Raw genomic sequence first — 26,976 nt, 5'->3', positions numbered from 1 at the left:
GATCAAGCGTTGTATATCCTATCTATAATACAAACAGGGACTAGATGTCATTAGTAGCGTTCACACACAGCTCCTTAGCATGGACTAAGAGATCAAATATCTTAGCCTGTGCTATGAAACGTGTGTTAACGCTTAGCACAGGCAAAGAAATGCTAGGTACGGATCCTGTTATTCTGCAATCTGCACTTTCTGAATTTGATTTGGTATTGTTTTATAACCGAAAACTAATATGTATACCTTCCTAGTTACAGTAATAGTAATCATAGTTAACATGAATGAAGATTTTTGTATGTTCTCAACAAGATTGGGAGTTCCTTAGCCCATGCTAACAACTGTTCCCTCCCGGAACATTAGGTTCTATCCGATATGCCAATATACGAGATTAGCTTAAATCTTAGCTCGTACTTCATATAGCGTGGACACTATTATTGATAATGACTTGTTTTATGGAATTTTAACAATATTTTGATTATTAATTTAATTGCTAATTGGTACTTGTTTGTTTTGTTTTACAGAGAGATTTAAACCAAGATCAATACCAGGGTACAATTATGTAGATGAATTAAAAGAAAATTTAAATAGTGGTAGTTTCTTAGAGATTGGCACTGGTGTGACTTCATATCATCTCTCTACACTAAATATTGCAACAACTACTATAGCCTCTCTCGTCATTCCTGGTAGGTACCAGCCTAGAATTTATGTGGTGATTCTCTCAATATATTTATTTATTAAAGTGTCTGTGAAATGCTTCTACTAGTACAAAATAAATTGTGAAAGTGAAAAAATGTTTTTTAAACTCAATCCATGCCACTTTTATTTTGATGTATTTTAAAATGAAGCTTCTCATTTGCATACACAATTACCCTTGGTGACGTATGAAGGGTTTTGCTGGTCAGCATGCATTGCTGATAATGTATATAAGGCAAATTTCTTGTTCAATTTTCTTGTTTGTGACTTAAATTGACACTCGTGTACTCAAGGAAGAGTGGACCATAATGAACAAATTAATCGTATAGGGTTGAATTAGATACGAAATATGTCTCTCCTCCAGTTGGTCATTGCGATCAAGGGTTGAGTTAGATATGAAATATGTCTCTCCTGTAGTTGGTCATTGCGATCAAGGGTTGAGTTAGATATGAAATATGTCTCTCCTGTAGTTGGTCATTGCGATCAAGGGTTGAGTTAGATATGAAATACGTCTCTCCTGTAGTTGGTCATTGCGATCAAGGGTTGAGTTAGATACGAAATATGTCTCTCCTGTAGTTGGTCATTGCATTCAAGGGTTGAGTTAGATACGAAATATGTCTCTCCTCTAGTTGGTCATTGCGATCAAGGGTTGAGTTAGATATGAAATATGTCTCTCCTCCAGTTGGTCATTGCGATCAAGGGTTGAGTTACCAGGTAGATACGAAATATGTCTCTCCTGTAGTTGGTCATTGCAATCAAGGATTGAGTTAGATACGAAATATGTCTCTCCTCTAGTTGGTCATTGCGATCAAGGGTTGAGTTAGATACGAAATATGTCTCTCCTCCAGTTGGTCATTGCATTCAAGGGTTGAGTTAGATATGAAATATGTCTCTCCTGTAGTTGGTCATTGCGATCAAGGGTTGAGTTAGATACGAAATATGTCTCTCCTCCAGTTGGTCATTGCATTCAAGGGTTGAGTTAGATATGAAATATGTCTCTCCTCCAGTTGGTCATTGCATTCAAGGGTTGAGTTACCAGGTAGATACGAAATATGTCTCTCCTGTAGTTGGTCATTGCATTCAAGGGTTGAGTTAGATACGAAATATGTCTCTCCTCCAGTTGGTCATTGCATTCAAGGGTTGAGTTAGATATGAAATATGTCTCTCCGCTAGTTGATCATTGCGATCAAGGGTTGAGTTAGATACGAAATATGTCTCTCCTCTAGTTGGTCATTGCGATCAAGGGTTGAGTTAGATACGAAATATGTCTTTCCTCCAGTTGGTCATTGCATTCAAGGGTTGAGTTAGATATGAAATATGTCTCTCCTCCAGTTGGTCATTGCATTCAAGGGTTGAGTTACCAGGTAGATACGAAATATGTCTCTCCTGTAGTTGGTCATTGCATTCAAGGGTTGAGTTAGATACGAAATATGTCTCTCCTCCAGTTGGTCATTGCATTCAAGGGTTGAGTTAGATATGAAATATGTCTCTCCTCTAGTTGGTCATTGCGATCAAGGGTTGAGTTAGATACGAAATATGTCTCTCCTGTAGTTGGTCATTGCATTCAAGGGTTGAGTTACCAGGTAGATACGAAATATGTCTCTCCTGTAGTTGGTCATTGCAATCAAGGGTTGAGTTAGATACGAAATATGTCTCTCCTCCAGTTGGTCATTGCATTCAAGGGTTGAGTTAGATATGAAATATGTCTCTCCTGTAGTTGGTCATTGCATTCAAGGGTTGAGTTACCAGGTAGATACGAAATATGTCTCTCCTGTAGTTGGTCATTGCAATCAAGGGTTGAGTTAGATACGAAATATGTCTCTCCTCTAGTTGGTCATTGCAATCAAGGGTTGAGTTAGATACGAAATATGTCTCTCCTCCAGTTGGTCATTGCATTCAAGGGTTGAGTTAGATATGACATATGTCTCTCCTGTAGTTGGTCATTGCGATCAAGGGTTGAGTTAGATACGAAATATGTCTCTCCTCTAGTTGGTCATTGCGATCAAGGGTTGAGTTAGATACGAAATATGTCTGTCCTCTAGTTGGTCATTGCGATCAAGGGTTGAGTTAGATATGAAATATGTCTCTCCTGTAGTTGGTCATTGCGATCAAGGGTTGAGTTAGATACGAAATATGTCTCTCCTGTAGTTGGTCATTGCATTCAAGGGTTGAGTTAGATATGAAATATGTCTCTCCTGTAGTTGGTCATTGCGATCAAGGGTTGAGTTAGATACGAAATATGTCTCTCCTCTAGTTGGTCATTGCGATCAAGGGTTGAGTTAGATACGAAATATGTCTCTCCTCTAGTTGGTCATTGCGATCAAGGGTTGAGTTAGATATGAAATATGTCTCTCCTGTAGTTGGTCATTGCGATCAAGGGTTGAGTTAGATACGAAATATGTCTCTCCTGTAGTTGGTCATTGCATTCAAGGGTTGAGTTAGATATGAAATATGTCTCTCCTGTAGTTGGTCATTGCGATCAAGGGTTGAGTTAGATACGAAATATGTCTCTCCTCTAGTTGGTCATTGCGATCAAGGGTTGAGTTAGATACGAAATATGTCTGTCCTCTAGTTGGTCATTGCGATCAAGGGTTGAGTTAGATATGAAATATGTCTCTCCTGTAGTTGGTCATTGCGATCAAGGGTTGAGTTAGATACGAAATATGTCTCTCCTGTAGTTGGTCATTGCATTCAAGGGTTGAGTTAGATATGAAATATGTCTCTCCTGTAGTTGGTCATTGCGATCAAGGGTTGAGTTAGATACGAAATATGTCTCTCCTCTAGTTGGTCATTGCGATCAAGGGTTGAGTTAGATACGAAATATGTCTCTCCTCTAGTTGGTCATTGCGATCAAGGGTTGAGTTAGATATGAAATATGTCTCTCCTGTAGTTGGTCATTGCGATCAAGGGTTGAGTTAGATACGAAATATGTCTCTCCTCCAGTTGGTCATTGCGATCAAGGGTTGAGTTAGATACCAAATATGTCTCTCCTCTAGTTGGTCATTGCGATCAATGGTGTACTGCAATAAAAAGAAAAAATATTTAACTTTCTAAACATTGAACAAAGCGATCAATGAAATAGAAAAATAATGATATAATGAGTTGGTGATTCGTAAATCGCAGTTACTAAATGATAGCCGTGTGCGAGTGAATTGACGTCTTGTTGAAACGTTACAGGTCATGACTTGGACAAGTGCATGAATGGTGGTGTTTGATTGGATAAAAAAAATAATTGAGAGTGAAATACAACAAAAATTCAGAGTGTAATTTGCTTTTGCATGGTTGTCATATTAACGACAGCCAACTTATTACGCAGATCAAGCTGCTAGTAAAGATCACAGAAGTGTGAATTTGTTATTTAACACCAATCACCAAACAATTCAGAAACTTTTTGACAGCGAAATTGAAAATTTACCAACATGTGAGTTCTGCATAATTTCCTGTTTGACCAACGCTTTGGTTTTCACGTCAGATCTTTGCTACCTCTTACATACTGTGGAATACTTTATTTTTGCTGGAATTAATTTTCGCTGAAAAGGCTTTTTGGGCATTTTGTATGGAATTTATTTTCACTGATTTTTGATGAGTTTAATGTGAAATATAGGAAAAAAAGTATATTCGTTGGATTTTATTTTCACGGAATCATCCCTTCAGCGAAAATAGCAAAAATAAATTCCAAGTGAAAATAAAGTATTCTACAGTATCACAAACTATATGGTCTCTAAAAAAAGGTTATTCAGAATCGCAAAACATTTGAAACACTTACCTGATGTTTTTCTCTCTTCTGAAATCTAATGCACTGAACATGGACTTGTTCTTCAAAAAAGTATTTAGTACTGTGCCAGGTTTAATTTTTCTGTCTTTAAATCAGAGTAATGTTGTTCTTTTATAAATGAGGTCAGTTGTTCGGTGGAAGAAAATGGTAAAATAGACACTGCATATGAGACGGTGTGAGGAGAATGTCCATCCCAACGTTTTCACATTGATTTTATGGCTTTTGTACGTTGAAGTCCTTACCCTTGGATCATTAAGAAACGCATAAATTTTCATACTTTTACTATACGCATTGCTCCGTCCGCCAAAAACACGTTTCAAAAAAAGTGCTGATCGAAAAATATATATCATTAATAGTATTGTTAAATGACACAGTATTATAAAAGTATAGTGTAAGAATATGGCTTTCTCTAATATTTTGGTATTTGGTGGTGCTATTTTACTTCAGCTGGAGTCAGAAAGCAGGAAACAGACGACTATTTCAAGTTAGGTGGGTGTGGCTACAACATGAGAAGTATTTCAAATATACTCAGATACGAGTAATAAATTTCAACAAAAAATCAATAGCTGCCCATTTCAGTGGAACACAAATCCAAAATGGGAAATGTGTTGGTGGGCATTTCACAGGCACTTTGAACTTCAACAAATGTCTGGAATGAGTCGCACAGGTGACCAGCACATATATAATGGTGCTACTTCAAAAAAAGTAGCAAATGTGGTAAGAAAATAATTACAAAAAGAAGGTAAAAGTAATTAAACTACACAACAACATTTTGTACAGTGGCTAAGTCTAGTGCACAAGTCAGTAAATATAAACTTATTTTGTAGAAGATTTATGTAAAACCTAATTATAGGCAGTACCACTTGGTGGTAAATCCTATTTAAAAAATTTATCTAATGTGAAATTCCAAGTATAAAATATTTTCTTAAAATATGTCTACCTACAAATGTCATGTGGTAGTCTTATTTGCGCGTTATTAATCAGTCTTTAAATTGCACAATTCTCAATTGTCAATGCTGTAATCACCACAAACACATTTACTAAATAAAAACATACAATCTGAAATTACCTGTGAGTGGTAAAAGACCCCAATTTTACCTTGACAGTCACTTAATGCATCATTTTAAATGCCCAGAAAAAAATTAAAATGTTTTTGTATTTCTAAAATACAAATAATAATTTTGTTTATTTTCATTTTCAAAATTATGCTATTATTTAAATTTTTTATGAAAATTCAATTTTTATTTCATTTTCTCATAAACTTAAATTAGTGTGGTGCAAAAACGTTAACTGATGCATCTGATGACCAGAAATATTCTGGGCTTAATCAAAATTGAATTCTCTGATTATATTCATTCATTATCTTCATTCTTTTTGAAATAATGACTGTACATGCAACCAATTGATTGATGTATCTTTGGACAAAATCATAGAAAAATATTATATAATATTGTGTTTCACAATTTTAGCAGAGAAAATTATTGCACTTCAAGAGTTATTAGAATTAATACCCAACTGTGATTATGTAATCCACTATGACCCATTGTGAATATCACCTGTCAATAATTCTTGATTAATTGTTCATTTTGCATAAAGTATCTAGAATAATTATACCCAAAACCTCAAAAGGATATTTTTTATTTTTACTCATGACAATTAATTGATCCACTATCAGAGATAATAAATTGAATCAAGACTTCAAGACAATAGCTGTTAGTATGACATTGTGCTGGCTCAAAATATATTAATATTTCAGATTATTATTTACCATTATTGTCAAAATACTCAGAAGGTCATGTGATATATTATCATACTTTACAAATTGATGACCTTATGGAGGCTGTGGATTACTTAAATCAGGATTACCAAGTAAGTTATTATATTATTGAACGTCATTTTGTGTTTTTCTATAATTTTTTTTTTTTTTTTTTTTGACCAATAGGGGATTTTCCGTTTACTGTGAAATCTCATGCAATGCGTGAAAGATGCGGAATGAACGTCTGTTTTAATAGCTCAGTGTCAAAATGCTGATTTTTGAGAGGAGGATATTGCGCTTTGGTACCCTTACTTCATCAAAAATGACCTTAATCAAATGTGTACAGCACATTATTAAGCATGGAAATACCACTATTAAAGCGATATTTCAACATGATGACCTTTGTTTTTCCTGTCTTTACATTTGAATTCACAAGAACGAAAAATGGTCTATTGGACATAATTTCCCAACATTGTGAAAAACAAAAAATCATGATAAAATAATGTTTTTTTCAAGGTGACAAAAATTTAGCATTGTACCATTGAAATTTCTACTTTGTAGATTTCTAATCAACCCACTTTTTGTTCTTTCTTCCCTACACCTATCCTGTCAAATTTCAGTTTTCACATCATAAAGTCATTGCAAGTTGGTCGAGCATCTACCAAGCAATCAATTCACATATTTTTGTCTATAATTAATTGCTTTACGAAAACTCAAACACCTGACTTCTATGACCACCTATGTCTGTGAGATCATTTGTTTTTAAAAAATGATCTAATAAAAAATAAACTAGCCAGGGAGCAGCTGTGTGGTGTGGTGATAATTGTAATGTCCAGCATACAATAAATGCAAGTTTTAGGCTTATATGTGCACTTATATCTAATCGAGTTGTGCTTCAAATAAAATAAATGCGACAACACACAAAAAGTAATTATTCACAACTTTGTTATTTTCAGGTGATGTTTGGTACAATACTTCTTAGTAATTTGACTACATTGGTTGCTGATAGTTTACCACACGAATTTGAAGAATTCTTGGCCAAAATTATTTCAATGTCGAAAGAAACACTGGTATCACATGCTCACACTAAAGACCCCAGTATGGTAATTATCATCCTACATGTTTATTTCAATAATACAGATTTGTAACCATGGAAACTGTTACTCGGTAAACCATAATATATCACAATGTGAGAAAAGGTCAACCTGCTGTGTGTTGAGTTACTCAAAATGGGATAAAACATCTTTTACTTTCTCCACCATTTTTGGTAATGTCGGTGAGTGACCATCTAACACTGTTAGCCAAAGCTATGAAATGTCAATGAAAAGTGAATCATTCAAGAGAAACAAACATTTTGGGCACTTGATTACCAATGTTTTCCTTAGTGAATATTGGTTTTGGGGAAGAGTCACCAACGTAACCCATATCAAGCCTATTTAATAATGGATTTACCAAACACATTTAAAGCTGTGTCCATCATTAAATGATTTTTCATCTATCTCAATGTATGGGTAAATGCATATATTTTTCTTTTTTTAAATATCTGATTCTTATTTTTCAAAAAAACTGCACAATAATCCCACAAATTTTTCTCATATTCTGCATTCCTAGAAGTATGAAACAAATTATGTTTTTCACAAATTCGTTTTTATGCTATATACATGTACATGTAATATTTCTCCAAAACAGCCACTTACATGTATGTTAAGGTCGTTATTCTATTAGAAAATATAGTATTTTATTTTTATAGGAAGTCTATTTTAACAATTGGGAGAGCATCAATGAACTATTGCGAAGGGCTTGTGACATCGGTGGACTGGAGTGTAAAATTGCTTTGGCTTCAAAAACACCCGTCTGGACATTGCAAGACGATACTCTCTTGTCTCGTGTCATGTTAAAGTCAGCTGAAAGACCACTGCCGAGCGAACTGTGCAATCAGATAGAAACTGGGAAAGAGGTATGAAAATTGGTGTTATATGTCCTTCTATCATCAAGTGATTAATAGAGTAGATCAATTAATTCAGATTTCAGGAGTACAAAACAAAAAAACATACCCGGCACCTGTTTGTCCTGCTGAACAACATTTCTGAGAAACTGTCTACATAAAAATATAATTATTCAAAGCAAACTTTGTGTTTAATATCAAAGCCATCTTTAGTCATCTTTCACAAAATACACCTGGGACAACCGAACAACAGCTCCTGTAGCTATTGACCCCTGTAGCTATTGACCCCTGTAGCTATTGACCCCTGTAGCTATTGACCCCTGCAGCTATCGACCCCTGCAGCTATTGATCCCTGTAGCTATTGATCCCTGTAGCTATTGACCCCTGCAGCTGTTGACCCCTGCAGCTATTGACCCCTGCAGCTATTGACCCCTGTAGCTATTGACCCCTGTAGCTATTGACCTCTGCAGCTATTGACCCCTGCAGCTATCGACCCCTGCAGCTATCGATCCCTGCAGCTATCGACCCCTGTAGCTATCGATCCCTGCAGCTATCGATCCCTGCAGCTATCGACCCCTGCAGCTATTGACCCCTGTAGCTATTGACCCCTGTAGCTATTGACCCCTGCAGCTATTGACCCCTGCAGCTATTGACCCCTGCAGCTATCGACCCCTGCAGCTATCGATCCCTGCAGCTATCGACCCCTGTAGCTATCGATCCCTGCAGCTATCGATCCCTGCAGCTATCGATCCCTGTAGCTATTGACCCCTGCAGCTATCGACCCCTGCAGCTATCGATCCCTGCAGCTATCGACCCCTGTAGCTATCGATCTCTGCAGCTATCGATCCCTGCAGCTATCGACCCCTGTAGCTATCGACCCCTGCAGCTATCGATCCCTGCAGCTATCGACCCCTGTAGCTATCGATCCCTGCAGCTATCGATCCCTGCAGCTATTGATCCCTGTAACTATTGACCCCCGTAACTATTGACCCCTGTAGCTGAGAACTACCGGTACCATTAAAGTTGCAATATGAACTTATTTGTGCTAAAATATTGCATCTTTAAAAATGAGTTAAAATCCTGTAATAATGCATTTTGCATCCATATGGTTTAGAAGTTACATGATATTATACGTATATCATTTTGGCTGACTTCTTTTCAAAACTCGTCTAATCCAGAAAATGCCACAAATCTTTCCTTTATCAGAGTAGAAATCTGGAAACCTTTATTTCTGTAATGTAAATTTTGTAATTGCAGTGTTCTTTGGTATATCTTCGTAATTCAGTGGATGAGTTAACTATTCAATATAAAGATGATGATGACAGTTTTACGCTGCCACCAGTCAGAACAAACTCCATACCGTTAAAAACACTACTAAGACTAGGTGAGTATAGAACTGATGTTACGATATTTATAGCATTATTTTGTCACCACATCATGTGATGTATAGCCTAAGGAAATATTTATTTGAAAGGTTAGGGAAAAAATATCAGTTATGTTATTGCTCAACAAGTAGCACAAGATTCTGTAATGAGTGGCATGACACTGTTTGGTGCTTACGAATGAAAGAAATATTATTTTGTCCTGGCAGTGAAGAATTTTAGAATTCAGAGACCTGCGAAGACTGATACGAACTGTTAAGGGTGCATTCAAATGTGTTTTAGACATATTCATTGATATTTCCATTACTTTCAAAGACTGCTTTTTTTTTTTGTATACATCAGACACTGCACCAATGTAACTGGATTGGAGTCTCACCACATGAACTCAGACAGTTGTGCAAAAACTTAGTGAGATGAATTACATAAAATGAGTATTTACTGGCATTACAGTTTATTATGATTGAACTATCAGGAAACACTTAATAGGAACACTTCTAATTATTATACATCAGGCATGAAAACAATAGAATCCATCTGTCTGTTAAACAGCATAAAAAAACATGTTTGAAAGTGTTACAAAAAATGTTTCCTTATTTGCATAGTGTGCATCATGTTTACGTTACATTTGAACGTCACATTCTTTCTTTACATTGGGCACATCAACAATGTAAAACATTTACTGAGTTGGAATCGCCTTGCTAAACACGAACAATGATGCAGATACAAGTACTTTTTGCTGGCATTTTGGGCATATCTAACTGAATTATGAATGATAAGCAATAATAATAAAGTTATCACAATAATACGGTGAAGTATTGTATGCTCTCTACTGGTTCACATTGGGCTGCGCTACACAACGATTGATATGATCACTACACTGTATTTGTGCATACTTTGCAGTATTTTAGTAATGATTGATATATTCTCCAATTTTTCAGGTCCTACTCAATCCACAAAAGAACATTTGATTCATCAGTTACTGCTCTTACCTCATAGTTCAGAAACCTCTAGTCAAATGTTACATATACTCGGTGAGTGAGTTTAGTAATATCGATTTCACTGGAACCTTGTGAGAAATCAGAGAATACAACCCACTATGTGACTATCAATGTCCAGATCCTTCTTGTATCTCTTGTTTTAGTTGCATTTGCCTTTTGGTATGATCAGTGGACAAACATCTCACTGATTCCTGTAATTATCATATGGGCTTTGGATTGTGTACAGTTCATGAGAAGTGTTTAATTTTGCAGTTAGACACCACAACCATATATGGTGATGTATGCCTTATATGGTGATGTATGCCTTATATGGTGATGTATGCCTTGTATGGTGATGTATGCCTTGTATGGTGATGTATGCCTTGTATGGGGATGTATGCCTTGTATGGTGATGTATGCCTTATATGGTGATGTATGCCTTGTATGGTGATGTATGCCTTGTGTGGTGATGTATGCCTTATATGGTGATGTATGCCTTATATGGTGATGTATACCTTATATGGTGATGTATGCCTTATATGGTGATGTATACCTTATATGGTGATGTATGCCTTTATATGGTGATGTATGCCTTTAATGGTGATATATGCCTTTATATGGTGATGTATGCCTTGTATGGTGATGTATGCCTTATATGGTGATGTATGCCTTATATGGTGATGTATGCCGTTGATGGTGATATATGCCTTTATATGGTGATGTATGCATTATATGGTGATGTATGCCTTTATATGGTGATGTATGCCTTTAATGGTGATGTATGCCTTTAATGGTGATGTATGCCTTTAATGGTGATGTATGCCTTATATGGTGATGTATGCCTTTAATGGTGATGTATACTTATATGGTGATGTATACCTTATATGGTGATATATGCCTTTTATGGTGATGTATACCTTGTATGGTGATGTATACCTTGTATGGTGATGTATACCTTATGTGGTGAGGTATGCCTTTAATGGTGATGTATACCTTTAATGGTGATGTATACCTTATATGGTGATGTATGCATTATATGGCAATGTATGCATTCTATGGTGATGTATGCCTTATATGGTAATGTATGCCTTATATGGTAATGTATGCCTTATATGGTAATGTATGCCTTATATGGTAATGTATACCTTATATGGTGATGTATGCCTTATATGGCAATGTATGCCTTATATGGTAATGTATGCCTTATATGGTAATGTATGCATTATATGGTAATGTATACCTTTCATGGTGATGTATACCTTTTTTGGTGATTTATGCCTTATATGGTGTTGTTAGATACCATATTTAATGCTCTTCAATGGCTTACACTGGCATATATACTTTATTCATATTTCTTGGGGTCATCAAAAGTGAATTGAGTAGAAACATTATTTGATATAAAGTAAATGACCCCTGGGTCATGTGCCATTATCTTATAACCCCTGGGTCATTATCTCATGACCTTGTCTGTTGATTATAGGACACAGAATGAAATTAGATTTACCAAAGGATGACGAGCTTTACTTGGATCAAGATGGTGAACTTGAAATTTTGAGAAGGTGGATAGGAATTGTTTTACAAGTACGAATATCTTCTTTCACTCTTTGCACTGATTAGACTCCCAGCAGTGGTTACTTACATGTACATGTAGATATTTTATAAAACAATAATTAATTTTAAATGCCCTAATTTTTCCAGCCTTTTTTGTGCTAAAGTTGTGACTTCTGTTACCCTGTTTGTGCATGTGTGCATATGCATGTATTGTGTTGATGTACGCATGTTCCACTGATATCTAGGAACCACTTGAAATTAAATGTATAAATGCTCTTAGCAATAACCTGAGTTTTTGGTTCGATCTGTGCATATTAATTACCCAATTTGCATAATAATTAGCCATTTGTCAGCTGTTCCACTGATATCTGAAAAACCACATAGCAGATTTCAATGAAACTTGGAATATTCAGCATACATGGGTTTGGGGTTGAAATTCTTGCATATTTAGTTATTTATTCTATATAAAATTATCCAATTTTTAGCTATTCCACAGATACATGTATTACTCATCAGATTTCAAGTATGGTGCATCATTTAGTACATACTAGGTAGATATCACTCTGGAGGTTTCTACATGTATTAGTAATGTAAACACTAATGCTATATCAGCCAATATTATCATCTTGTTTAAATAACTGATCTTAATCTTTAATTAATTTATTTCTTAATTATTTTTCATATGCCTTCTGTACCCACAACACACTAAAGTTCATTCTTTATGTATTTCTCTATAGTCTAACATGATAGTTTCCTATTCAGTACAGATCTTAATCATCAGTTTTGAAGTATTATGAACACAAATATGCAGCTTTATTTTGTAACACAAGTTGGTTTGGAGGTCAAAAGGTCAAACACAATGTTGTTGAAACTCCTGTGTGCTTGAGAGTATTGGAGTTGTATAAAAGTTAACTAAAATTTCTAAAACTAATTAGGTCAGTGTATTGTTCCAGGGCACATATGTAAGGCCAGACTTTTTTTGTTTCTTGAGTTTTTATAAGGCAATTTTGAGGAGGGCGGAAAAAAAATAAAATTAATTCTTTTTTTCCATTAGATTTGTGTGATTCTCAAAGAATTGTAAGTGAGATCATTGATCGGAGAGAAGAATTGAAATAAAATTTTATTCCATGTATAACCATGTTTCTCATCTGCGCAAGACTTCGGTACTTGATACTCCCACGAAAATGCAACTTGGGTTTGTTATGCGGCGGGCGTAAAAAAAAATGAAGATAAAATTTTTTTTTTTCAGCAATTCTTTGCACTTACAAGTCAGCGGGCACAAGCAATTACGTTGAAATAAAATTTTATTGTTCGCGAAACAAGGGATAATAAAAGTCTGGCCTAATGATTAATTTTTAAAAAATTGATGGAAAGCCAAAAAGTAAATTATTATGCAAATAAACCCAAAATTTATATACCAAGATTCATTGAAATACATAAAATTTGCAAATGTTTTGAGCTTGTATATGTATATACTTCAAACAGAGTAAGGTGCACTCTAAGTTGTATACTGCTATTTAACAGTTGACTCCAGGAATCGTACCCACATCCTCACCGATGAGAACCGACTAGGTTTATGTTGTAAGTTGATGTAGTTCTTTGTTAAATATCATTTTAGAGAGAAAGGATGGAAGAAAACAACCATTTGAATGGAAACATTGAAACAGAACAAACAAATTACAGAGATATAGACAATTCTCCCAAACTCCAGAAACCATTAAAACAAATAAAAGCACCGCTTAAAGAGTATGGTGATGTTGATGATCATAGACTGATGTTTGAGAAAAATGTTGCAGGTATTGAGAGACGCAATTATGAGGAAAAAAGACGACTGGAGAATGAAAAATTTGTCAAATCCGAAGGTATGTTTTAAATGTCTGTCAGTGTTGCCAACTTTGATACACACTTCTTAACTGAGCATCCCCACATTGCCAACTTTGATGCACACTTCTCAATTGAGCATCTCCAGATTGCCAACTTTGATACACATTTCTCAATTGAGCATCCCCACATTGCCAACTTTGACACACACTTCTCAATTGAGCACCGCCAGATTGCTAACTTTGATGCACACTTCTCAATTGAGCATCCCCAGATTGCCAACTTTGATACACACTTCTCAACTGAGCATCCCCAGATTGCCAACTTGGTACACGTTTCTCAATTGAGCATCCCCATATTGCCAACTTTGATACACACTTCTCAACTGAGCATCCCCAGATTGCCAACTTTGATACACACTTCTCAACTGAGCATCCCCACATTGCCAACTTGGTACACGTTTCTCAACTGAGCACCCCCAGGTTGCCAACTTGGTACACGTTTCTCAACTGAGCACCCCCAGATTGCCAACTTTGATACACACTTCATAACTGAGCATCCCCAGATTGCCAACTTTGGTACACACTTCTCAATTGAGAACCCCCAGATTTCCAACTTTGATACACATTTCTCAACTGAGCATCCCCAGATTGCCAACTTTGATACACACTTCTCAACTGAGCATCCCCATATTGCCAACTTTGATACACACTTCTCAATTGAGAACCCCCAGATTGCCAACTTTGATACACATTTCTCAATTGAGCATCCCCAGATTGCCAACTTGGTACACGTTTCCCAATTGAGCATGACCCCTCCACAGATTATTAGATTCAACGGACCATTTCATAGTAAATACAAAAAGATGAGCACATGTATTTGAATCAACCAACAAATTAGTTTATTTCGCTGGAAGTGATAATTTGCATTCCTGTTTATATTTTAAATTCTTGAGCACCATAATTTTATACAAAGATTGACTGATTGCAATAAATTATAATACATTTATGTTGTTTGTTTCATGTTCTGATTCAAGTTGGTTGACTTATTTCAGTTCTGTTTTCTTCTGTTAAATGTGTTATTTAAGCAATAACCCCCGCCGAAGGCGGGTATACCACGAGATATTGCACAGTTTACGACATATATGCACGAGCCGCAGGCGAGTGCATATGTGGAGTGAATTGTGCAATATCAAGTGGTATATCCAACTTCGGCGGGGGTTATTGCTAATATATTATACCAGTATATTGACAATTCGATAAAACTTGTAAAAAAAGAGTTTAGTTTCATCTACTAAAAGATCATGATTATGGCCCTTGAACATGAATATTTATAAGAATAGTATGTAGTTGTAAGCTGAATGCATACAAAAATTACATGCGCAACACAGTTCAAATTGAATACAAACTAATTTTTATTCCACATGAAAAAAAACATATCCACGTTAAATAGAGCAGCGTAAACACACAAATTAGCATAACAAAGGATGACCTTTCTGACCTTTTACTGACGCACAACGCGATTTGAAATACAGGGTCGTGTACAGTTTGGATCATTTAAACAACGGATTTTCCATGTTTTCATTCCGGTTTTTGTACAATTTGGACTGTAATTTGCCCATTGAAAGTACAGTTGTGAAATAAACCAGTTTTGTGACTCATCATACTACTTGTAACTGTGGATATTTGACGTTCAGCAGTACGCGGCGGGACGCGGTGTATCATGTACGACGACCGGCACAGCGACCTCAGTTCCAACATTTGACCTGGATACCTTTGGTATAACCAAAGTTTTGTGACAGTATGACTGACAAGTTTTGTCATTGTTCTGGGGTAAGTTTGATGGTGTAAGATCGGATTTTCGCATCGTTTTTGTGACACGTACATGATATGCCTTGTCTCACCTCCGGCCGAAAGACTTTGCATGCCGTCGCTCTAATACAGTGGTTGGTGTACACTCGACACAAATCTGTAGCTTTCGAAATTACCTTCATCATCTCCTGTAATTTATTTACCCATAGTGAAGAATTACAATACCATATATCGTCGTCGAATCCTGCGTTGTCCTGTGTTTTTTGAAACAGATGGCAATTACCCGGGTGCACTGCAATTTTGTCAGCTGCCGCTACCGGACACCGGTTGTTATTGGTGGCATACATTTTTGCCTGTGACTCATAGTTTTTTGCATTTTTATGTCATTAAATCCCTCAATTATATCTTGTACTTAAAGATCATGTTTTCTTTGTTGGAAGTTCGCAATCCATCTCAAAGTAACAACACTGAGAACATAGCATTCTGGCGTTCGTGTAGGCACCTCACGGTGTTAAGGGACGGTGGTTTAGGTTTGTGTGGCGAACGACAATCACCCAACGACCGACGCTCACAGCTTGGATCCCACCATTAACAAAAAGCAATATTATAGTTATATAACTTTTCAGATGTTTTTAATTCAGTATTTTTTTCAATATTCTTCTAAAATTCAACCACTATTATATTTCCCTAAAAATCAAATAATACCGGTTTTATGTATTTCCGTATTAAACCTGTAGTCAATTCATGTTCCAGGGCCACTTGGTTTAGCCGTGCATTATCAGCCAATATACCATGGATTGCATATGCAAATTTTGTGTTTGGACCAATCAAATCAATGGATTAACATCATCAATATACTGGTATAATATAATATATATTAATATTCTTTTCTCAGAGCCCAAATATATGGTTTATCCGGTCATGAAGGATGTACCAGGTAAAAAGATTGGAATAGATGATCCAGATGACTATCAAAGGCCACAGGATACTCAGGTAGATGGAGTAGCACAAATATGGAACAGGGAAAATGAACCTAGGTAAATTTGCATTATGGGTAAAAAGTGCAAGAAAGTGAGATGATAACTCTTTCTCAAAGTTCAGCAAGTCTTGGTATTATTCTTACAAGAATAAAGAGAATTTTTATATTCTCAACATTGTCACTGACAAATTGGTAAAATTTAGATTCTCACTAATGAAACGATGCAAATTTTAAATCTTGCCAACAAATTGGTGAGAATATATGCTCAACAAACGATGACAATATCAACATTTTCACCAATATTTGTGAGAAAAATATCAAGTCTCACCTTACCATGAGAAATTGTTTATCACTCTAGTCTCTGAACTTTTTATTAATTGTGTTGATTAAATTATTTTTTTTACCTTCTGAGTATTCATTCCAACCAACATTTTAGTGCAGCTGTTTGTACATTTTTATGAAATTTATTGTAACAGTTATTTTTGACCAAAATGACACAATTTCTTTTGACTACATGTCTTGATTTTAATTTTAGAGTAAAATCTAGGGAAAAATAGGTAAAAGATGAAAAAGTTGACTTTGGCCAAGATTTCATAGAACGTGAGAGTGCCATAAAACTAGGTTTTTCCCCTCAAAGTAGTATTCCATTCTTTACTGGCATTTTTTCTCTGTTCTATTGATGTATATGTCCATGAAATTTTGGGACAGTAGAAGTAATGACAAGAGAAAAAAAAACTTGTGGCTCTCTCACTCTCTACGCGATCTCAACAGTCATTTACTTCTAAAGTCATTTGCATATTGTTTTGTGATCACTTCAGGGGTATTCCTGATAAAAATCACCTGCAGAAGTTAGGGGAACACTGGGACAGAGATGACGTAGGAACCGATCAGGATGCCGCTCTCAAGAACACTGACACTGTTTTGAGAAGTGTTGAGAAAATTCTCACGCGAGACGAAGATGAGGACAGTGAGCTTGAAGAAGAAACAAAAGACATTGATGCCGAGTTAACAAATGACGAAAAAGAGCTAAAAAAAGCAATGAAGATATTAGCTAGTGAGACAAATGATAATGGTATCCCTAACACTGCTGATATGCAGATCAACAGTCAAAATTCAAATTTAAATTTGAAAAAAGTTATTCCTGATGCTGAAGTTCTTACACCAGAAAAAACAGAAGTTAAGCTCGGCAACTTTATGAACGATAAAATCAAACGAGGTCGCGAAAATAAAAAAAGAGATATGCAGGATGCTGACAAAATGGAACTCAAAGATATAAAGGCGAAAGATGTAATCAATCGTGTTGATGATAAAGTCAAGTTGAAATCTAACAAACTATCAAATATTCTGTTGAAGCGTGATGGATACAGTGAGAAGATTAACAAAGTAAAAAGTGAAAACCATTTTCAGGTAAATATGCTCATTAATGTGTAATAGTTAAAGATTAATATGCAATAGTTTCATATCCTATTGTACTTGAATGAATTATTACATGTATTCTTGATGAGAATAAAACGCTAGATACTAAAATATCCCCAATTCATTAATTTAAAACTGAACTGAGCTGAAATACTATGTTTCTAACAACCTTAATATAGTTTAAGAAACATTGGCTAATACTGCGTTATCTCAAATGAGGAGGAATGAAAAATCCTGAATTTGTCAAAAAAATTGGAAATTAAATATCTGTTACTGTAACATTTCTGTGTCACAATTTATCCCCACCAAATGTAAATAAAATTTGGCTACTGGCAAAGGCTTACCGGAAACCCATACTGAACATCATAAAGTATACATGATATTGTATTTTCGCTCCCAGAAGTGGTTTTAAAATGTTGTGAAAAAAGATAATATATTGATGGATGTTGTCTACTGCAGTATATCATTACATTCATTGTAGTGGTGCATGAAACAGTGTCAGCTTCACTGCCAATGTATACACGTACAATTTACAAATAACAACTGTCTGCATTGATTAGGACTTTATTAACATCATCTGAATGGTCATTAACAGTAAAATGCCCAAATTTTGTATTTTACTTGCTAGACCTTTCTGATTATCTCACCATTTATGCAATGCCAATCCATATATATTTGATCTGAATGTCATAACCACACACTGGACAGGATTAAACTTAATGTTATGCATGACATTAACTGTGGGTCCATATCTTTTCTAGTGTCAGTCTGTAGTCTTTGTGATGTTATTTTATTTATTTGTGATACATTTGGTGTCATTACATTTGCTATTTTCAAACATTGGAATTTTTATTGACACAGAAGAGCTATGGTTCCTCCCATAGATTTGCGTAACACAAACGCACGACGTCGAATGGCATCACAAATAGTTGATAAAATTACCCCATTTTCGTATAGCAACAGAAACTATTCCCAATCTGTAGTATGTTTATTAAACACTCACCAGAATGAAAACCATGACAAAAGTTATCTGTTTGAAGTTGTTTTTCCCAGGATTTAGCTCGCTAAATCGTACGTAATTCTAATGACATGCATTTTCTTAAGGTTGAACGAGGACAAAATTACTTTGCTAAATGATGCCACTGTATTAGAAATTTCTTCAGAAAGTGGAACGGCTAAAACGCCAGGAAATGGTTGTCTGCTACTATCAGTATTTTGCTATGGACTTCTTAGTATTTACTGTTATTGTTTATTTTTTCTATTCTATCAAAAAACTGTGCAGTATATGCATGGACGTTTGCTTTACGAGGGTATCCAACAAGTTATCTGGAATACCTTCTCCAGTTTCGTCATATTGTCCTTCGTTTGACCTGACGAAAATGACTGCCACTGGAGTTACATGTGGTCTGAAGCAATTAAATCCCAGGAAAATGAACATCAAACTAATCGCTTTTGTCACAGTTTTAGTTTTGGTGAGAGTTTAATAAACATATTTATCAATTGGTGTTAGCTTCAATGGTGTGATGCAAGAAAATATTCTGCTTTTATTGACTTTTATTTGCGATGCCATTTGTCGTCGCACGTTTGTGTTGCACAAGACATTATTGATAGAACCCATAGTTCTTCTGTGTTGTTAAAAATTCTAATATCTGAAAATAACATATTTAATGATACAAAATATACCAGAAATGACTAAAATACCATCACAAAGATTAGAGACAGACACAAGAGAAGCTATGGACCCACAGCTAGCATGACATGTTCACATATCAACAGCCATTATTGTAAACCTTTCACTGAAGGAGCAAAACTCACCAGGTTAATGACATACATAATATGATCAGTAACATTATTACAGTGTAACAACAGCAAGGCACTGTTATCTCCAAATCAGTAGACATTCTCATAATTAGTATCCTTTACAGTGTTTGATTTTTGACAAATCTTCCAATACATTTCTCAGCATGTCTACGAACTAAAATTAATTTTGTGATTTGGTGGACTTTCTTGATTTAGAAATCATCTCAATTCTGTGCCTTGTGAGTGGCAGTAATAGAAATATAAATGTTGTACCAAAATGTTAGCAGGAAAAATAAAGATATTCTGAGAGTTAATTTATTAAGTGTTCTCGGTATTCATGTGCTTAAAAACAAAGTCCCAATATTTGACATTAATTTAGAGGCGTTTACTGGACGTTGGTGAAGACGGTGATATCTCAAGTCAGCGAAAACAACTCAGTAAACTGCTGGAATCATTCTCCCTGGGATACGAATCCCCTGATACTGGTAACCATGACAACAGCCTGGACATAGACACAGTTACAACTATTGACAGTGGCAATGTTAATAATCAAGGTAATATGCAAAGAATCTTTCAGGCATGTTTTTATTTAATTCTTCAATATTTTTTTGTCAGTTTGAATCTCTCAATGGGAAATTAGTAATGTTTCATTTTATTCGAATTTAACAAACGAAATTAACTAAAATTGCATAATACTGTACAAAATGTTGATCAACATTAACTCAATCATGTTTGGTTTCATTTTACAGATGAGTCAACCGAGAGTACAGAAGCTGACCTTGAAGATGACTTACCATTACCGCTTTCTAGTCTACACACACGACAACAAGATGCCTCTAATAATCACCAAGAAGAACTGCTCTATGATGCACAGTGGAAAATATTGCAAAAATATTTCAGAAATAGTGATGCAAATTTTAATCTTTTAACTTACGGTATAAACTTTTTTTTATTTTACCATGATAATATTCTTTACAATAAATTACCTGGTTTTCAAGTAGGGGGTCGACCATTATGAATCATGGGGGGTGGCTGGAAAAAAAAATTGCAAGCTAAATAACAAGGAAAAAAAATGGCATGCAAGTTGTTGCAGTGAAAGTAGATAACACAACAATGTGCAACAATGAATTCTGTTTGATTTATAGGTGGGGAACATCAGAGTTTGCTTGGAGCCAAGGTTGCTCACATGTATCCAAACAGTACGGTGGTGACAGTAATACCACCATTATTACGAATGAGAAAAATCATTGAAAAACACAGGTATTTGAAACAAATCATAAAATTCAACTCATTGAATGACATACATTTTTGTTTCCTTTTACAAAAAATAAACAAACATAACTTTTTCTATATTTTTTTTCAAATATTTTGATGAATACCTAAAGCGAATGTTTAATTTGGTTCAAATTTAAGAAAGAAATTATAGAAAATTACATACAATGTGCAACATTTTTATCAAGACCTGTAACCAATGAAAAATTTTCTTTTTGTTTTAAAAATTAAAATGTGAAAAAGTTTGCACCAAAAGTATGACAGTACAAATTTTAGTGTTCAAAGGGTTGGCTGCAATACGACAATTTAAAAGTGTTGAAAATATACATGTATGTTCATTTAACTTGAAATGGTTCCTTAGTCGTTGGTTGATTCACTTGCTTTTGCTCTTGAGTGTTTTACTCCATTCAATTAATTTAAAAAAATGATTTCATACTTATTTTTCAGAAAGTTACAGCAGTCATTATCATTATACAATAATTTGTTAATTAACCGTCCATTCACATCTGAGACTGTGTATAACATGCACAGAATGCCAGAATTCTTTAGGTTTCAGGTGAGAATTAAGTGTTAGTATGCCATGCAGCTTTCTGACATTGAATCACTTAATCTTGTTTTTCAGTTGATGATGTTTTTATTTGATGACCATTTTTTCATCATAATTATTAAATGAAAATAGCTGAGATTTTCAACATTTTTTGTTGTTAAAATATAACCACATAAACATGATTAAATCTTACAAAAATATTGTTTCAGACACAATTGCATGGACAAAGTCACCTCATATAAGGCTAATGTCACATGAAAACTAAGGGTCGAGTAGCCATTTAGTAGAAATCGCATGTATGTAAATGTGTTGAGAAGGGCGTAGTGCGAGTGGTTAGTGCTAGTAGCACTAATCCGAAAAAGTACTAGATCTAGTGGTAAAAATGGCACTAGATCTAGTGCAAAAATGGCACTAGATCTAGAGCAAAAATGGCACTAGATCTAGTGCTAAAATGTGCACAGTGCGAGTGGCATTGTTATCGCATTGTCAACGACGTCGAATAATAGGAGGGGCATCAACAACCACTTCATATGCAAACTACAAACAGTATAAAACATCGGCAATATATCTGTGAGATGTCCATAATAATACTTTCTTTATATAATACCGGATTCTGCTGTAAATTAGCTCATCAGAAAAATCGTCCTTGGGATTTCACGGCTGGTGGGCGCTTATTTGGGGTGCAAAATTTAAAAAAATAATCATCAAATATTTTTGGGGGACTTATTTTCATTGAAATATCCTATTATGCAGACTTTCAACGCCGTTAGTTGGGCCACCCAAGACGAGAGAAACTATTGCAGAATTAACAATAATTAATAATTCTTGCTGAATTAAAAAGTAGACTGCCTGAAATGTCATTACAGTGTCGCCCAGTGTCATTTTTCAAATACATTTGTTTTTATTTTATTGGTAACGAAAGAATATTTTAAACGAAGTTTCATATAAAAACAAACACAACTGCATTGCGTAGTAGCAAACGATCACAGTTGCGTAATCCGATCATGCTGCGTTTGACAATTGTTGATTATTACTCAGTAGTGATTATAATAACGCACAAAAAATAAATTCGTTGAATTGTTATGAAATTCAAATAAAATTCAATTTAGTTTCATCGTAAGCAAATGATTCCGATCGCATACAAACGCCCGATGCTGTAGGGTATCCGCCATGTTTCTCTTGCATGAGTTGAGGTTAAATCGCTAATTAACCAATCAAAATGCTGAATGATGCCAACGTGTTCAAATCACCATAACAAATCACTGGTACAACAATGCAAGACATCGTCACAACAGAAGTTATGATACACCCAAGGAAGTGCATATACCAAGAAACAACAAGGAACAATACAGACCAAGAAACAACGAGGAACAGTACAGACCAAGAGACAATGAGCAACACTACAGACCAATAGATCCAGTTCCATTTCATATGCAGTTTCCTTTAACATCGTTCCTTGGCTACTCACCACCTTCACATTGGCCAGGAATGTACGGTCATAGACCACACTTCCCCAATTAGAATTAATATGTGCTGTCAGAAAACTAGGAAGAATATTAACATTTCACAACGGAGATCATTATCATTGTCTTATTGGAACATACAAAGTTTAGCCAGGAAAACTCAGGAAAATGACTTCATTAAAGACATTAATTGTCACGACATTGTTGGTCTTGGTGAAACTTGGCTTGACAAACACTCTGCATCTTCATTCAATATACCTGGATATTACAATTACTCAATAACAAGGAACAATCACACAGGTGGAGGACTAACAATCTTAATCAAGCAGGATATCAAACAAGGAGTGAATATCATTGAAAATACATCTTCTGAAGAAAAATTCTGGTGTAAACTAAAGAAGAAATTTTTTGGTCAACTTAAGGATACTTATCTCTGTTTTGTTTATAATCCCCCACTGTACTCAAAACACTGCAATCCTGACTTTTTTGAACACTTGGAGAAGGACATATCTAAATTCTCACAGTTTGGTAACATTGTTATTCTAGGAGACTTTAACAGCAGAACTGGTATGTTAAAGGATTATGCTGATTTTGATGATAGATTTTTACCATTACCATTTTCACCAGATAATAATGACACAATAACAGTTCGTAACAATCGAGATACTACAGTCAATGCATACGGTAAAGCTTTAATTGACCTTTGCAAAAATTGTGATATGAGGATACTGAATGGCAGAATGCCAGGAGATTGTAGTGGTAACATAACATGTTACCATTACAATGGAGTAAGCACAGTTGATTACGCCCTGTCGTCTTGTGATATTATTGATTATTTTGATTATTTTAAAATCCATGACTTTACTTATCTTTCAGACCATTGCCAGATTTCTTGCCAACTTAAATTAAATAAGATTATTAAATTACATAAAACCAATAATAATGATTTACATAATTTACCTAAAAGCTGGGTCTGGGATAAACTTTCAGTTTTTAATTACCAGGATAACCTTGCTTCAACACATAGTCAACATAAAATAAATTCCTTCTTAACTAACAAATATACATTAGATAGTAAGGGAATAAATGATGCAGTAAATAATTTTAATTCATTAATTACTGAGTCTGCAGACAGAACATTTAACAAGAAATCTAATAAAAGTAAGAAGCAGAAACCTAAAAAGAAAAAATGGTTTGACAGAGACTGCATGGTACTCAAAAAAGATCTTGTTAAAACAGCCCAATTAGTTAATAAATTTCCTTTCGATACTAGGTTGAGAGACTTATTTTATAGAAGAAAAAAGAAATTTAAAAAACTAATTAAATTAAAGAAAAAACAAGAAGAAAACTTAATTGTGAATAAACTTATTAACTTAAATAATACTAACCCTAATCAATTTTGGAAAGTTATTAATCAATTAAGAGAATCAACTCATGAACAAGCAAGCCATATTTCACCAGAAGAATGGAATAGGTATTACAGTAAATTAAATGCCTGTGAGACCAATAACAATTATCATAATAACATAATTTCTGAAATTACATCACTTGAAAATAGGGAACCTTTAGCAACTAAATTGAATAGCACAATTACAGATGAAGAAATTAAATTAGCTATTAAAAAACTTAAGTCAAAAAAGGCAGCAGGGTATGATGGATACTGTCCAGAATTATTGAAACAAAGTTCAGACTTCCTGATTAAACCACTACAAAAACTTTACAACCTCATCTTGGATTCAGGTATTTACCCAGATATCTGGAACATCAGTATCATATCACATATTTTTAAGAAGGGAGATAGAGCAGAGCCTGGTAATTATAGGGGAATATCTGTTTCCAGTTGTGTGGGTAAGACATTTTGTGTTATTATGAATAATAGAATTCAACAGTTTATGGACAAAAACAATATTTTACATTCCAACCAAGCTGGCTTTCGAAAAGGTTTCCGCACCACTGATCATATTTTCACTCTAAAAACAATTGTACATAAGTATCTAAAGCAAAATGGAAGACTATACACTTGTTTCATAGACTTCCAGAAAGCTTTCGATACTATTTGGAGAAATGGTTTATTTTACAAACTTCTGAACAGTGGTATAGACGGGAAAATTTATAATATTATTAAATATATGTACTTAAATACAAAGGCCTGCATACGATTTGGAAACAAGACTTCTTCTGTTTTTGAGACAACTAAGGGAGTAAAACAAGGCTGTGTAATCAGCCCTATGCTTTTTAACATCTATATTAATGACTTAAATGATGTATTACAGGATAGTTCAATAGACCATGTTTCACTAAATGACACTAAAATTAGCTCACTCTTCTACGCAGATGACCTAGTTTTACTTTCCACAACAAACAATGGTCTTCAAAAAGCATTAGATATTTTATCAGACTACTGTTCTAATTGGAAACTTAGTGTCAATTTAACAAAAACAAAAATTGTTATTTTCAGAAAAAGAGGTTTAAAAACACATGATAAATTTCTATATCTTGGAAATCATATCAACTGTGTTAACTCCTATAATTACTTAGGTGTTACAATGCAGTCCAATGGGAAATTTACTGAAGCCAGACAAAACATGGCAGATAAAGCCAACAGAGCCTTATATGCAATGTTAAGACACATTCCACCTGAATGCAACTGTAAAACATTTATCTATCTGTTCAGAACATGTATTCTTCCGGTACTCATTTATGGTTCAGAAATTTGGGGAATTGAAGTTTTGGATGAAAACAAATGGGACAAAACTACAAGTGAAAAACTACATTTGAAATTCTGTAGAAATATTCTAGGCCTAAATAAATTTGGTGCAAATTTAGCTTGTAGGGCAGAGTTGGGCTGTTTCCCATTACTAATAGACACCAAGAAAAACCTTATCAAGTATTGGTTACGCATACAAGGGCTTCCAGATAAATGTCTTACAAAACAAGCATATTATGAACAAATGAAATTCAATTTACCATGGTGTTCATCGGTTCAGAATTTAGTTATTGACTCAAGAATTCAAACTAGTAAAACAGATTTGAATATAAAGAACATTGATAAGACTTTAAAAGAAAACTATATTACATTTTGGAAACAGAATGTCAATCAAGAAAACACAAAACTAAGAACATATGCAAAATTCAAAAACACTTATAATTTTGAGTCATACTTAAATTGTCTTCCGAAAAAACATCAAGTCTGCATGTCACGCTTCCGAACAAGTAACCATTGTTTGGCTATTGAAAAAGGAAGGCACACACAGCCAAAAACTCCCATTGAAAAAAGAATTTGTAATTTATGTTCCCAAAATAAAATAGAAGATGAAGTTCACTTCCTTTTAGAATGTGATCGGTACAAATATATTAGACATGAATTGCTCACAGAAATTACATTAACTAATGCAGGAGATAAATTGAGTAATTTTATATTTTTGATGAGCAACAAGGACTCCAAGGCAATTAAATGTATGGGGACCTATCTACTTAAAGCCATGGAATACAGAAAACTTTAACGTATCTATTTATATTGTATTGTAATTGTGTTGTGTACGTATATATTTATTGCTTTTTACCAAAAGAAATATTGTAATTTCTAAGGATGCAATAAAATTTGATTATTATTATTATTATTATTAGCTCATTTAAATATGTTAATGTTATTGAACGCAACGCGGAAGAGATTTACCGATGTTGCGTGTTGTAGTACGATCTTTTGGCTTGGATTTTGATAGGGAAATGGCATGATATTTTTTTTTTAAATCTAAAAATAGTTATTTTCAAAAGATGAACTGAGCATTAGAAGA

General features: G+C 34.6%; 1 protein-coding gene across 1 annotated transcript in view; it reads left to right on the top strand.

The window, feature by feature from the left end:
• LOC144360399 (uncharacterized) overlaps window positions 1-26,976 on the top strand; it is a 61,174-nt gene that overhangs the window by 6,391 nt on the left and 27,807 nt on the right. The window contains exons 3-16 of the mRNA XM_085493373.1: window positions 516-677; window positions 6,219-6,331; window positions 7,175-7,321; window positions 7,969-8,175; window positions 9,421-9,547; window positions 10,484-10,576; window positions 12,003-12,103; window positions 13,692-13,935; window positions 16,601-16,742; window positions 17,503-18,091; window positions 20,280-20,454; window positions 20,650-20,835; window positions 21,046-21,160; window positions 21,620-21,728. Of these exons, the coding sequence (XP_085349499.1) occupies window positions 516-677; window positions 6,219-6,331; window positions 7,175-7,321; window positions 7,969-8,175; window positions 9,421-9,547; window positions 10,484-10,576; window positions 12,003-12,103; window positions 13,692-13,935; window positions 16,601-16,742; window positions 17,503-18,091; window positions 20,280-20,454; window positions 20,650-20,835; window positions 21,046-21,160; window positions 21,620-21,728 (2,510 nt within the window). The remainder of the gene's footprint in view (window positions 1-515; window positions 678-6,218; window positions 6,332-7,174; window positions 7,322-7,968; window positions 8,176-9,420; window positions 9,548-10,483; window positions 10,577-12,002; window positions 12,104-13,691; window positions 13,936-16,600; window positions 16,743-17,502; window positions 18,092-20,279; window positions 20,455-20,649; window positions 20,836-21,045; window positions 21,161-21,619; window positions 21,729-26,976) is intronic.

The sequence above is a fragment of the Saccoglossus kowalevskii genome, chromosome 18 (genome assembly GCF_978046115.1).
Source record: "Saccoglossus kowalevskii chromosome 18, keSacKowa6.1, whole genome shotgun sequence".
Taxonomy (NCBI): Eukaryota; Metazoa; Hemichordata; class Enteropneusta; family Harrimaniidae; genus Saccoglossus; species Saccoglossus kowalevskii.
This window is presented reverse-complemented; position numbering and strand designations above follow the sequence as displayed.